Source organism: Armigeres subalbatus, chromosome 2 (genome assembly GCF_024139115.2).
Source record: "Armigeres subalbatus isolate Guangzhou_Male chromosome 2, GZ_Asu_2, whole genome shotgun sequence".
Classification (NCBI taxonomy): domain Eukaryota; kingdom Metazoa; phylum Arthropoda; class Insecta; order Diptera; family Culicidae; genus Armigeres; species Armigeres subalbatus.
In genome coordinates, this window is record NC_085140.1 from 452,133,281 (window position 1) to 452,149,080 (window position 15,800).

At 38.3% G+C, this 15,800-nt stretch overlaps 1 protein-coding gene across 5 annotated transcripts in view; it reads right to left on the reverse strand.

The window, feature by feature from the left end:
* LOC134213752 (transcriptional regulator ATRX-like) overlaps window positions 1-15,800 on the reverse strand; it is a 36,681-nt gene that overhangs the window by 941 nt on the left and 19,940 nt on the right. Inside the window, exons 5-10 of one of the 5 annotated variants that reach the window (XR_009979517.1) lie at window positions 15,079-15,741; window positions 14,425-14,563; window positions 13,934-14,364; window positions 13,665-13,702; window positions 7,383-8,575; window positions 7,231-7,315 (exon numbers count right to left, since the gene is read on the reverse strand). Coding sequence is in view for 2 of the 5 variants with exons in the window: in XM_062693071.1 (XP_062549055.1) it covers window positions 7,408-8,575; window positions 13,665-13,702; window positions 13,934-14,364; window positions 14,425-14,563; window positions 15,079-15,741 (2,439 nt within the window). In the remaining 3 variants the exon portion in view is untranslated. Of the gene's footprint in view, window positions 1-7,226; window positions 7,316-7,380; window positions 8,576-13,664; window positions 13,703-13,801; window positions 13,860-13,933; window positions 14,365-14,424; window positions 14,564-15,078; window positions 15,742-15,800 lie in introns of those variants that run through there. The other 4 variants (XR_009979518.1, XM_062693071.1, XR_009979519.1 and 1 more) reach the window with 4 other exon arrangements.

Genomic DNA, 15,800 nt, shown 5'->3' on the forward strand with positions numbered 1-15,800 from the left:
AAATTCAATAGTGATCAATAAGGCTTTTCCCTCTGTCGAATAAAACTTGTTGCGAGAAAATCGATTGAGGATTACTATATGAAAAGTTGTCTAATGTTTTTCTTAGCTTCTGTGAACACCCATACACACGGACGGACCGACATGTGCTCAGTTTGTTGAGCTGAGTCGATTAGAAATACATCACGATGGGTCTCCAGGCCTTCTATAAAAAGTTCGTTTTCGAAGTGAAATGATAGCCTTTCGGTACAACTTTGTTGTACGAGAAAGGCAAAAACTGTTCTAAAATTGACATTTCATTTTTTATGGCTCAAATTCATCTGGAGTAATACTAGGTAGAAAATATAGCCACTTTAAAGCAAAAAATAAGTAGAGCTCTTGTTAACAAACAGAAAAACGAATAATTTGTTGGTGGCAAAATAGTTGCCACTGCCTTAAAAGGGTTAAAATATTCTCTAAAGACTCATATTATGTGTAGCGTAAGATGGGGCAAGGTGGCTCACGGGGTAAGGGTAAGGGTTAGTCCCGTTTTTGATCATCGTATACATTTTAATGCAGATGTTATGCATTTGTAAGAAGAATTATTTGGTCATTGTCACTCGACTTGAGGATAAAAATTCATTCTGATAGAGAATGGCAAGGTATAATATTTTTCAGCTATGTTTCTTATGCGAAATAACTTTCTATAAAACGTGTAATTTCGTCATATATCACGTCAATATTTTCATATGAAGGTATCATATTTAATGTAGATGATAATCAAGGATGTTATCGATCATTTAGTAATCTGCGTTCGATCATTTAGTAGATTGTCAATAACTCATTCCAGAGGCTAAATTTTAAAATGTGTTGTATGGTGGACTTTTAGTGCGAAGGTTTTTCTACAACACTTCTTCACAGGTCGATGTTCGAATTCCACTGCTAAAGGCGTTAAGTTGCTATTTGCTATACTTATACTAAATGATAACAAAATATGCAATCATTTAGTCTAAGTACTGCCATTAGCGCTATAGCTCCGTTACTAGTGAAATTCAAGCTACGAACTGTTAGGCAGAGTTGTAGATAAACCTTTGCACTGAAAGTCCACCATACAACACATTTTGAAATTTAGCCTCTGGAATGAGTTATTGACAATCTACTAAATGATCGAACGCAGATTACTAAATGATCGATAACATCCTTGATGATAATGTACTTACTTACTTACTTTTGAAATAATTAAACTTGATCGAAAATTAAACATTCTAACATGAACCAAATAAGGCAAGATAAGTTAGCACATAGTTAACGGCGTAATTCGTATTCAAAAATGTTTTTCATTGCTTATTCAATCATTTTGAGGTTATCTTCCAGCATAATGGTGTTAATTAATTTATTTAAAATATATAGTTATCGTTACAAAAGCAATACATAGACGATTTGTCTTCATAATTGCATAGGGGTGATCGGGGCAATATGGGCCACTCAAGGAAATCGTTCGGAAAAGCGCTGAAAAGCTCAAAAAATCATCATCTAAATGTTGACTTATACTAGGGAGGGAGTATTACCTTTCATATTTCGTCGATGAATGGTGAAAAATGCGTTTGGAAATTGTTGGAATGCACTTTTGAAAATGTATTCATTTCAATGTGTGTTCCCGACTATACGAAGCAATACTAGCCACCATTTGGGGCAGTATGGACCACCCATCCAAAACGTTTTTTTTGGGAGAAAAGTGTGGTAATATGGAAGAATATGATATTACTACAACAGTTTCGAGTATTCCATACCAAATAAAATTAAAAAACCGCACAACAGCGGACCGAACCGATTGGCTACTCTTCACCGTTTGAACAGCCACATTTCAATTGATCAATGGTGTTTTTGTATTTATAATTTTCTGTTCCGATCACAGTAATGCGGTGTTGTTTGTAACTTTTCCGTATTTTTTTAGTGGCAAGTTTAACATTTTGCGAGGTTATTTAGAGCGGAAAAGTCATAATAGCGTTTGAATGTAGAGGTGAATTTCGGCCATCTTGAAGAGTTAGCACGCTATTCTTAGAAGCGCGGTGAAAATTCGATAAAAAACGCTAAATAACAGTAAATATTTATCGGTAGAGTTTGTAAAGAAAAGTTTAAGTTTCTAGAATGAAGTGTAGGAGAAGAAGTAAGGATGCCGGCCAACGATGCCCCTCCCGGACACGAAGCAATCAAAACGGTCCGAAACCAAGAACTATATACACATACAACAACACGGACAGCGGGCCCTATCGAGTGTTGGTAGAGCTCACGAATAACAACGATGGAAACCTCTACATCAACAAGCTATCGCTGGGAAAAATCCTGTGCAAGAAAGCAGACTACAAGCAAAATGTGATCAACGTCAAACCACTAGGTCGCAGGAAGTTGATGGTACTGATGAAGACAGCCCAATCGGCCAATCTGTTACAGGCAGACGAATCGCTGAAGCAAAAAATTACACGTCGTACATTCCGAAGCATTTTCTAACAGTATCTGGAGTGGTTTCTGGAGTACCAGTTGAGATGACACCGGAGGAAATCATGAACAACATTAGCAGCACGGTCCCAATACTGGAAGTGACGAGACTACATCGCTATGACAATCAAGTGAAAATACCGGCCACTCGGATTGGGGTTACCTTCCGCAGTAACCAAATACCGAAAGAAGTAAGGATTTTCTGTTGCACAAACACGGTACAGCCATTCGTAAGCAAGGCTGTTTTCTGTGAAAAATGCTTAAGGTACAACCATCGCACGCAGAATTGCAGATCACGACAACGGTGCACAAGCTGTACTCTGTCCCACGACGAAGAAGGTTTTGAAGAATGCCAGAACTCAGTGAAGTGCCTGCACTGCAAAACAGAAGGGAACCACCGAACCGGAGACTTTGCCTGTCCGGAAAGGAAGCGACAAAACAACCTAAAATCATCCTATCAAAACCAACCTGACGATGCAGGAAGCCAGAGAAATGTACCCAATCTACACAGAGAACCAATACGACGTGCTGGAGAACATTGAAGATTACCCCACTCTACCGGAGACGTACGCCGAAGTAAGTCTGAGCAAAACAAGAACTAAACCGCAAACAAACAGAGCAAGAACATCCCATACCACGAAACGAACATCAGAGGAAGTCAACATTGGAGAAATGATACCTATCTACAACGAAAACAAGAAACGGAAAAACCAGCAAGAGGACGGAGTGACGCTTTTCAACCGCTACCGAGTAAACGAGTTGGAGAAACTACAATGGAAGATCAACCAGATGCAGCAACAAACGGAACAACCAGCACAAACGCTGCAAGGAAGCGAAAACGCAGAGATGGATCTGAACAACGATTGCTCGCAGGTAAGCCAGTCAGTTGTCACAAAAACACTAATACGGAAAAGCTATGATAAGAGTCTGAAAATAAATAATTAGCCTATGGAATCAGTTAAACTTTTTCAATGTAACATACAAAGTATATCGAAAAACAAAATGAACTAACGCGAGTGTTAATACAAGAACAATATAAAATAGCATTAATTTCGGAGTGCTGGACAAAGAAGGAGTTAGAAAATGACAAATACAAGATACCAAACTACAACAACTACTACAGCTCACGAGACGACGGATACGGAGGAGCCATGATGATTCTACACAGGTCGCTGAGAAGCAAACACATCGAGTTGAAGAATACGAAGAATATACAAGCAGTAGGAAGATTGGTGACGGGCCTGGATTTGGCAGTAATATCGATCTACGCATCTACGGGAGCCACCATCGCTGAATTCAAGAACGGAATGCAGGATATTATTCGAAAGGTCAGTGTCTTCAAAAACTTCGTGATTGGCGGAGACATGAACGCACATAGTAAGCTTTGGGATGAACATCACGCGGATAACAAAGGTGAAGCGTTGCACGAGATCATTACAAATGAAAATGTGATTCTTCTCAACGATAAGAAACCCACTTTTTTCCCTGCGGAACTAAACAAGCGACCGTCAACCATAGATCTGGTTTTGTGTTCCCCAGCGATCTACCAACAAACAACAATACTGGTTTTGGACTATGGGATCGGTAGCAGACACATGGCGATAAAAACAACTATAGACACGAATGCAAGAATCACCGAGGGCAAAATCATCAACAAAAAGAAACTACTGCAAGAGATTCGCACACTGGATACAACAAAAGCAACCAACTTGAAGGAACTACAGGACGTGACAAAGAAGATCATTAGGACCTGCAAACAGAAAACAGATATCAACCGAAATACTGGTGGAGCGCTCAGGTAGAGGAGGCATGGAAGAACAAGAACGAAGCCAGGAAGAAGTTCAACCATACAGGAGCATTGCAAGACCTTGTTGATATGAAGAAAAAAGAATGCATATTCAACAACAAAAAAAACGAGCTAATGAAGAGTAAATTCCAGGAATTTGCGGCAAGTATAGATCCTAGCACTAGTTCTAAACTCTTGTGGCGAAAAATCGGATCACTTACAGGAAAAACAAGGAAATTCAGCAACACAACTGCGCCATTGGATCGGGCATCAGCAGAAGAGTTCCTAGATAAGCACTTCCCGAGAGGGGAGAACTACCAGCACAACAACTAGTACCAATAACGAAGAACATCCTGGATAAAGAAAACTTGAACCGAATACTGGATCAGAGGAAAAAACCATCAGCACCTGGCACGGATGGAATAACATACGAAATGCTCAGAAATGTGAAAACGGATGTTCGCGACATGCTTATAACGGAGTTGAACGATATGTAGAAGAATGGAAAAATAAATGATTCGCTGAAACTGATCAAGATAGTACCGGTACCTAAACCTGGTCGCGACCCAGATGTCATCGATAATCTAAGGCCAATAGCAATGCTCAACTGCATGCTCAAAGTAATCAACACAGCGGTGCTAAGGGAAATCGAAACATTCCTTGGTAACAACGAAATCCTTCCCCCAAACTCTTTCGGATTCCGGAGACATCGATCCACAGCTACAGCTCTAAGCTACATTACAAACAAAATAGCCAACATCAAACGTAGGAGAAAAATCGCTGCGATTATATTTCTAGATCTCAGTAACGCATACAACTCAGACGTTATAACCAGCACGCTAGAAGGAATTCTACATAGCATCGGTATGCCACCAGAGATATGCGCCTGGATATATTCATTCCTTATCGATAGACAAGTACAGCTACAGTCAACAACAGGAACGGTAACACGCACGGTAAATGATGGCCTACCCCAGGGGATGTGTTATCACCGACGTTGTTTAACGTCTACACAATGGCATTACATGATATAGACGTAGAGGAACTGAATTGGTTCAATTTGCAGATGATTTTCGGCTGTCATCGAAGGAGATTCTCTAGAAATGGTCAACCAAAGAGCACAGAAGTACGTGAATGAACTAGCTGCAAAGGCCAATGAACTCAATCTGAGCATCAACTCTGAAAAAACAAAAACACTTTTATTCCAAATGAACAAAAAAACTCTAGACATAAAAATCAATGGATTGAACATCGAAGCCGTGAACGCGCATAAGTACCTTGGTCTAAAATTCGATAGAGGATTCAACTGGTGCTCACGTCAGAGAAGTCAAAAGAAAATGACCGACCGCATGAATATGCTAAAAGTAATCAGCAGCAATAGGACAGGCGGTCACCCCCAAACGATGGGGACAATCTACAACGGTTTAATACGAGGCTATTTAGATTATGGATCGACGGTATATGCTAATGCCAGAAAGACAAACCTTCAAGCGATTACAGTTGCCAGCAACGCTGGATTAAGAAAGGTAACAGGTTGCTCTAAAACCACACCAATCAACACGCTCTACGCGATCGCTAGCCAAACACCTCTGGAACATAGGAGAGAACTAGTAGCAGCTAAAGAAATCATCCGACATGTGCAGTTTGATAGCCCGGTCTGGTCGCAGCTAAAAGCCATGAGCAGCGAAGACCTACAGGATAAAACTCTCTTACCTGGAATCTACATTTGTGAAGTACAAGAAATTACTTTTCTAATTTCCAAAACTGTCCGAGTAAAAGAAAAAAAGTCATCGAAGTAGAGACCGAACTGGAAAACACCGTATGGAGGAAAAACATACATCGGATAGAGTATTGAAGCAAGCTACACTGGGATTGCTGATGGGAAATATCGAAAATACACCAAAATCTACACCGACGCCTCCAAGGCGGAAGATAGGTGTGGAATAGGCATTTTCGACGAAACCAACAACTATCGACTGAATTTGAAACTACAAAATATGCAGTATGTCGGTAGAGCTGGAGGCCATATACGTGGCGTTACAATATATTGAAAAAAATAAATCTATAATGCAGTCATATTGACGGATTCAAAATCAGGATGTGAACTGATAAAAAATCAAATGGACAACAACGAGCAGGATGAAAGTTTCAATGCGATAATCAGTAAGGCTGCGATGATGGAGTCAAAGATCCAGTGGATTCCGGACACGTAAACGTGCAAGGAAATGAGACGGCAGACGCGTTAGCAAAATTAGGACTGAATCAAACTAACGAAGCATCTAACAAGATATTTCCACACGACGCTATAAACAAGTGCAAGGAAATGGTAACGGAAGAAGTCCAAGAGTGGTACGTGAATTACACCCAAGAGGAAGGAAAAGGACGGAAGTTTTCCAGTTTCAGACTGGAATCAACCCTAAACCATGGCATCAAAATCTATCACTAACCAACTCCGAAGTTAGAACACTAAATAGATTGATTGCGGGTCATGACTACTCACCATACTGGCTAAGCATCATGCACATCAAAGATGAGATGTACTGCGAGCTGTGCCAAACCCCGAACACCTCAGAGCACATTATACTAAATTGTATTAAACACTTGCATCTCCGAGACAAACACAAACTGGATTCTTACTTTAAAATACAAGATGTATTTGAGACCAAAGATGTTGCAAATTTAAAAAGGCTAATTAATTTTCTTAAAGAACTAAAACTACAAGTATAAAGACTTTAACCTAAATCATAGACAACAACCGTACCATAATGTGACATAAAAACTGACTGGCGTTATAGCTACCTAGCTGTGCCATAAACAGATGTGACAGCCGTCACATCGAATGAGAAGGAAGAAGAAGAAGAAGATGTAGAGGTGCTCATCTGGGGTGGGTGGGTGTCGATCTTGCCCCGTACTCCTCTATTATCAGATAGAGTTAGCGAATATGCAATTAATGAGTGACAACATTGACTTACCTTGCTAACAAGTATCCATCTGAGCTCATAGTGCTATTTATTGTAGTCTAAGTACGTATCCAATGAATAATATCCGAAAAAAAACCTATTGAAATAAAATCAGAACACATGAATCAACAATGAAAATATCTTTCAAATCATCATTTACATACATCCTTAACAATTATATCCGTTTTTCTACTCCTTGTATTTTTTCGGTTTCCCTACCGTTTGGGACAAGTATTCCTCAAGTTTACGTTTGACGCCACGGTGCGATTTGAAACTAACCATGCCTTGTGATGTGGACTGACATGTTACATTTCGACAGAATGTCAAATACTCAACCAGCTCCGAACTCAGTACGACGATTTTCGGTTCAAGCAGAGAAATTTGTTTTCGGATTGCATTAAGAATGCAATTCCCTGTGTAGGGCAGCAGTGCCATACTAACGCCAATGTCCACGTCGTTTGATTGCTCAGTGGAATCCATAATCGATAAATCTTTGTCGGCTGCTTTCCTACCCTCGTGAGTGGACGGAATATGACTTCTCCATTTCCTGTCTTCTTTGTTGTACGGAATGTATCGAAAGCACTTATTGTGCTGATTTCGGATAATTTGGCGTTTTCGTTCGGCTTGGAAAATTCGTGCGTAAAAATCTTTCTGGTCCCAGAATGATCGAATGGGGCGATATATTGCCAATGGAGTTGCCAAATAGTCGTATTTTTGCTGATCCCAAATGGAAACCGGAGGATTGTACGGCACGACTGCCGAGCAATACGATGAACTTGTATTCATGTCCATGTCATCTGAAAAAACTGCTCGCAGTTCTTCCAGATCATTCATCAATTCTTGATCACTGCTCTGCTGGATCGCTTGCTGAGTATACATTTGCTGGGAATCCGGAGGAGTAGACTGGGTGAGGGTTAGCTGATCGCTTTCATCGTGGGCGGCATATAAATTTGATTCCGCCGTGTAGTATTCTCCGCTATTCTCGTCGTAAAAACATTCAAAATCCGCAGAGTTGGCGTCCTCTCCGTTCCACGAGAGGGTTGTTGTCTGGCGTAAAGCTTGAGCAGAGCTTTTGTCGATTTCAGCATCATTATCAATTTGAACAGTTCGAAGTGGAAATGAGCCGATCAACTCCGGATGATATCCATAGCGGCGAAGAATGTCATCCAGTAGGGAAACTCGTTTAACATAAGGTACAAGGGAATAACAACTATTATTTGTTGTTACAACTTGAACTGATTGTTCAAGATATTGTCGTAAATGGCAATTAAAGATAACGCGACTTTTAGCAGTTTGATCGACGAACGGTACTACAGCCCGACATTGATTTAAACGATCGAGATTATCATTTTCGGGGCTGAAAAATAAAAAAGATTTTTAATTTAATACATATTATATATGAGACTAGAATTATAATAAATAAATGCACTCTCAAGTGTTTTTAGATGTGTCAAAATAGTTTTTGTTTGTATCAGAGTGCGTTTAAAAAAAGATTTTTGTGATCCATAGAAATGCATGAAATATATTACCGGTTATAAAAATATCAGTATATTTCCCGTTACAAATATTTCAGTTATATACACAGAATTCAGCATGACACGTTTTTTTATCGTATGGCTTCAATGACTCATTAAAATCTATGCTACATGTTCCTAAAAATCCCAAATAATTCCAATGTGTATTAAAATAAGCGCAAAACTGAGAAAATGTACATCGTGTAAAAACAGAATCCTGTGTAATCTATGGTCCGTTTTTCCCCGAGAAAAGGACCATGTCGCCTTCTAAAGGTAGTCTCGGAAAAAATACTTCTGTACAAAATCCTTGGATAAAATTTCTAAGGTGTGATCAAGTTTTTTTTATTTTGTTTGAAGACTGGTTCATATCTGGTCGGAGCTCTTCCAAACCGCACCAAGCGGATTTTCGACTGATGTTTGATCATAAAAGGAAAACGGTTATTTCATATTTATCCATATGTACATTTGGTGTAGCATATTCTTAGTTATGGGGTTAACTGCCGCGATTCGCATAAGAGTCCAATGTCGATTTTTGACGATTTTGATTTTCTTTCAAAAATAAGCTTAAAATGAACTCATCTTTAAGAAAAACTGATAAAATAGGGTGTCATACGAAAGACGGAAACACGAAAGGCAGAAAGCACCTAAGGCGGAATACGAAAGGTAGAATGAACGAAAGGCGGAACGATACAAAAAGCAGAAACACAAAAGGCGGAATCACAAACAGCTTAATCACAAAAGGCAGAATTGCATTAAGCTGTTGTGCGGACATTTTGAACCAACAAATCAAACGGCGTGATTCTCCTTTCGCTATAAAAAAATATAGTTTGGACGTTGATCGGCCAGATGCATGTTTTCTTGTTGTTTAGTGTGGAGACCTCCCGTAACTCTGCGATAAGGCATATGGCTTTGTACGAAGCATACCATGCTGAAAGTGACTGAAATCGAATCTCTATACGGTCTGTTTTTGGGTTTAAAATTTTCTCGCCTTCCCGAAGCATGGAAATTGTAACTCTGAATGTGCTTAATAGATACTAAGCTAAGAGACTGTTAGTGTTTCAGTTGTGAGATGAGTTTTCATTAGATAGAAAGGGGCTACCCCGTTTGGCTTAAGGTCATTTGATATAAAGTCGTTTGGCATAATATTCTTTACGCAACTTAAAACTGGACTTCAACATAGACTTCTTAATATTTACAGTGAAGAAGGCATCATCAACTCTTTTCCATTGTCCAGAGCAATCGCGTATATTTAAAGAAGGAATGATCTCCTCCCTTTGCACCGAGCAAATGCGTGCGTTAAAAGAAGGCAGCATCAATTCTTTTGCATTATCCCGAGCAATAGCAATATAAAAGGAGGCATCATCAACTCTGTTGCATTATCCTGAGCTGAGAATCCTGAGCAATCGCGTTATTTTAAAGAAGGAATGATCTCTCCCTTTTGCATTGCTCCGTCCTTTAAAAAAAGGTATCATCAACTCTTACATTATCCGTTATTTGAAAGAAATAATAGTCTCCCCTTTCGCATTGCACCGAGCAAACGCGTGCTTTAAATAAAGGTTTCTCAAGCGACCGTTTGATTTAAAAAAGTAATACGAACGAAAATTCAATAAAATAGAATTACTTTTACTTTCACTTTTTGGGGAATAATACGTTCTGAGGAATGGTCTCCTCGGAATTAGTAAATATATTCTGGGAAAAAGATTAAAACGGAATACGTTTTTTGACAGACAGTTTTCTGGGAAATTGAAAAAAAAAACCAAATCCACGCTATGTTTAAAGGCAACTATTATGCAAAGTGAATGCACCTCGGATGTTAAGCCGTTAGATCATAGTTTTGGACCTCTAGTTTAAGGATCTGTGTTGATTAAAATATTTCATCGGTGAAAATTTGACTTTTTTACCATTTAAGGGCATATTTTTAACCTAAATATCTAATCTGTTTTTTTTTTAAAATTTTTTGAAGCAAGTTATATAAAATCCAGGCACCACAATTTTTTCCTGACACTTCAAGGAAAATTTTCATATGATGAAAGTAGCAGAAGTTATATTGAAAATACTGTTGACACCGAACATACGTTTCATTTTTCGATAGCAAATTCTTGTGTAACTGCATATCTCATACGTGTCTAATAAAAAACCAGCAACCCTGCACCGTCCACTTGTTACCATAGAAACAGAATTTAACACTGGACAGGTCAAGAAAGATGCTCGATTAGGTATATTTCAATTGTGTTCATAATCATCTTCTGGAAGGAGGAGACTATGACACAATTTTAGAGAAAACCCCTCCTCCAGCGCTACATTAGCTGGTGGGATTGGTCTACCAAATTTTCGGCCCTGTAGCAAAAAACCATCAAGGCAAATCTGAAGTCTGGATATCAGTGGTCAACGCAATCCATCACGCTCAACTTGGTTTCACTGGGCGCTACTGCCCAAGTCTTTTAATTAAACGGGGTGTTTTAAAAGGAAAATAATGCAATGGTTATTACAAGGTATTGGAGAGTCTACCACAGGTAGTTGATTGCTGTTCTAGTGTAACATTGTTGGACTTCTATTCATACGAGATTTTTGTAACAGTTTTGTGGATAGTTGGATAGCAGCTGGGCTGTTCTTGAATTGAGCGCATCACAGGGAGGCCTTATAAAGTATACGAAGCAAACTACGGAAGCCATCCACAGAAACTTCTATACTATCTAGCAAAACTACAAAATGCCAGATAACCACGAACAGTATGCAAGTAAACTGTTATCCACGGTGGTAGCATATAACAGTGGTCATATAATGCAGACGTCCATTGAGGTTTAATCAAGTTTGAAATACAGAACATAAATACTACTTTGAACCGTCTAAGACGAATTAAGTACTGTCCATTTAATTCCACCAGTTAATTTTCGTTATCTTTGCAGATACGTATTTCGACCACAACTGTGTGGTCGTCTTCAGTGTCTTGTACTTGACTCGACGAGTCGAGTCGAGTCAAGTACAAGACACTGAAGACGACCACACAGTTGTGGTCGAAATACGTATCTGCAAAGATAACGAAAATTAACTGGTGGAATTAAATGGACAGTACTTAATTCGTCTTAGACGGTTTAATACATTCCACTAAACGAGCTTAATATATTTTTCTACTACTTTGATCTAGTTCGTAGTTTTAATTTTTTGTTGATTTGAAATGTTAAAGAGTGATATTATGTTCTCAAATTTAATAATACTTCTTCTTATTGGCATTATATCAACCACTCTCAGATATGTTGCTTCGGAGCTTAGTGTTCATTTAGCACTTCCATAGTTATTAACTGCGAGGTTCCTAGTCCAAGTTACCATTTTCGCATTTGTATATTATTAAGCTACGATGATACTTTATGCCCAGGGAAGGAGAGAATATGCCCTAGATAAGACCGGGAATCGAACGCAGCCACTTTTAGCATGGTCTTGTAGTGTAGCAGTGCATCTTACCGCACGGCTAAGGAAGGCTCCAGATCTGTTCATAATAAACCTTAAGAACATTTAAAACTGGCAGTAATTTTAATATAACTTCTACTATTTTCATCATATGAAAAATGTTTTTATATGAAAATGTTTCATAAAGCATCAGGAAAAAAATGTGGAGGTTGGATTTTGTATAAATTGTTTCAAAAAAAATGAAAAAATCAGAAATGGTTTTTAGGTTCAAAATATTACATTGAATAGTGAAAAAGTCAAAATTTCACCGGTGTAATATTTCAATCGACGCAGATCCTTGAACTAGAGGTCAAAAACTATGATCTAACGGCTTAACATCCGAGGTGCATTCACTTTGCATAATAGTTGCCTTTAAACATAGCGTGAATCGTTGATAAGAATATCATTTATTAAAGTGTAGCCATCTAAACTGAAATAACAGCCTATGTGCAGATGAAGGAAAAAATCATATTGTAATTAAAATTTATATAAATGCCAATAATAACTATTCTGAAACTATTATGCCAAATTATTTGATGCCAAACGGCATACCCCGATAGAAAGTAGAAAAATATACGGAAGGGCGTGCTTTCAAAGAAGGAATCATATCCTCCTTCTACTTAGACCGGGCAGATGCGAGCCTTCAAATAATAAAATATGTCCATCTTTACCTCAAGCAAGCGCCTGTGTAAAACTAAGAAATGACTGAATTCTGCCTTTTGTTACAAGTATAAAAACGTCTGCCTTTCGAGATTCTGCTATTTGTGATTCCGCCTTCCGTGTTTCCGCCTTTTCTTAGAGTCCCAAAGTCCCATGTCGATTTTTGACGATTTGGATTTTCTTCCAGAAATAAGCTCAAAATGAACTCATCTTCAAGCAAAACGGATAAAATAATAGGTTTTGTTCTAGAAATTTGAAAATCAAAACCCACTTGTGTTGTCCAATCTTGTTATTTATTCGCATAACAGTCACATTCCAGATTTTGATAAACTCTCGCACAAAACATTAATGTAATTATGGTCCATTTATTAGTTCCATGGAAATGTATACGGATAAAGAATATTATGCCAAATTTTCAGAAAGATTGCTGGTTTTGTCGATTTATTAGATTTTTTTTAATTTTTCCATGTAAAACGAGTTTGAAAAATTCAACGGCAAATTTCTCAAGTTAAAGAAAATTGACATGGGACGCTTATGCGAATAGGGGCAGTTAAGGGATATCCAATACGATTTGTGATCAATTAAATCTGCTAAACGAAAGCTTGGGCAAAAATATGGGCATTTTTTCATTGGTGCTTGGTGTGGTTTGTCCAAATCCCGGCCATTCATAAAATAAACATTGAATCAACAAAAATGTAAATGTTATAATCAAGAAATCAAGGGTAGTTACAGTGAGTTAATTCAATATTCTTATCTTTTCCATAGTACAATTAAAATAGAATATTGTCTGATTATGAATGAACACTCTTATTTGTGATTTAAACTTACCTTTCAAATTGAACGGTTGCTTCACTTGTGTAGCACATCTGTAGGCGAATGAAATATTCAGAGTGAGTGCTTGCATAAAGTTATTATCATTTAATAAAAAAAATATGATGCATAAAATAGTATGAATAAATACTAACAACTAAACTAAATTAAAACAATTGAATTTTTTTTTTCAGGTGCCTTTTATCGATTAATCTGTAATGAAAGTGGAAAGTCGAATCAGTTTCGGAAACGATTTGTTACCATTTATAAAGGCCTTACCAACTCACCTTAGCTTTCTTTGGCTTTGCGGCAGAACTGCTCATAGCCATCATCTTTCGCTTCATGCTGCGGGTAAGCAACGGTTCCATAGAAATTGATGCCTTGGAGGTTTCGCCGTGCATTTGAACTTCGACTTGAAAATCGCCTGTGGCAGTTGCTACCAACACCAAGGATGGTGGGGGAGCAACAGTACTTGTTACTACTTTGGGATCTGCTTTCAAACAGGCTTCGAATTTCTCGTAGGTTGAAGTTTCACCCACACTGGCGTTAGTCGATCCCATGCTTTCACGGTAAGAGTTTGTGCAACTTTCAGTTACGAAATGGTCTTGGCTGCTTGTTATCGGATCGTACTCGATCATCGATGATAATGAGGCTCCGATAAACACTGACGAAGGTTCGGTCATTGTAGGTAACGAGCTTGGAACTGATGTACCGCTCTCTGCAAGAGTAAATAACTTAGTCGAAAAAAATCACAAACGACGTTGTTGATGGAACATACCATACGACAAATTCAGAATATCTTCTGTATCTATGTCACAACCATGCGGTTTTGGTATGATTTCAACTGATGTGAGAGGAGTACTTTTTTGGTCCTCAAGAGTTCGCAGCAACTCTACCTCCGCATTGGAAACGGTAACCTTAAAAAAAATTACAATTGAATGAAATCATTTATTCATTTTTCGATACATTTGATAACACAACAATAAACTAACACTACTACATATTACAAAGCATGTTCATCCCATTTTTAGGCATGTATATTTGAGAAAATAAGGATGTTTGGAATTATTTCTGCATGATTCGACGTGCTTAGTATGTTTTAACGTCTGTGAATGTACATGTGTGGCATCTTTTGGCCACTGCTAACAAAAGTTCTTTTTTACCAAAACCCATCTCCGATAAGATTAGATAAATTTTGAAAATATCGTGAACTAAAAGTTGTGCGCAAAAATAGGTACACAAATAGGTTCCTGATTTTGCGCACAGTATAATTTAACAAAGATCATAAATAACAAATCAAACTATCATGAGATGGCTTCTATCATATTCATATAATGTAATATAAGAGTGGTAAGATGTTCGACTGTTCGAAAAGCACGCTTAGCATCTGGACTAGTTACGATAATAGTTAGGATAATAAATATAATCCTACCTGTGAGAGCATTGACTTTCTTTGCTCAGATTTGATGCCCAATTTTTTACGCTGTTCCTCGATAATACTACATCCCAAACTAATCTCATTGTATGGGTCCTCGCCAAAGATGGCGACATCGGTATTCGTTGTTTTTGGGTCCACATGTTTAGAATTCTCGTTGGTCAATTGTCGGGCCGGTATGATCAAAGGTTTGTTATCCACTGCCTCCGAGATCGATGATTCAATTTTAGGTTCACACGATTTTTCGAACAAATCCCGCAAATCCAAATCTACGTCTATTTCGGACAGTTGGGAATCTGTTTTACCAATCTCACCCATACCGAAATCCAAGTTCAACTCCAATCCTTTCTTCTTGAACTCATTCCATGCGAGTTGCTTTTCAAAATCGGTTAAATCCTTTTCAGTTTTGTTGTCGAGCATAGTCTCGTGCATGTGGTATCGGAAAATAAACTTGGGGAAATTAAGCAGTAGCGTAGACAACAAATCATCTACCGCTGGAGGAGGAATCGGCCGTGCACTCATGTTTACTCTCTCGAAGTGGTAAAGTTCTTCCAGTTCAGCCATATTGTAATTCCGATCCACCTGCTTTTTATCCGCAACCCGGTGACTCATGGCTTGTTTGGTAACCGCCCGGGAGTACACTTTCTCTTCCATTGTATGCTATTCGGATGATGATTTATTAGTACCATAATTTGTGAGTAATGAAAGGTAGATACTTA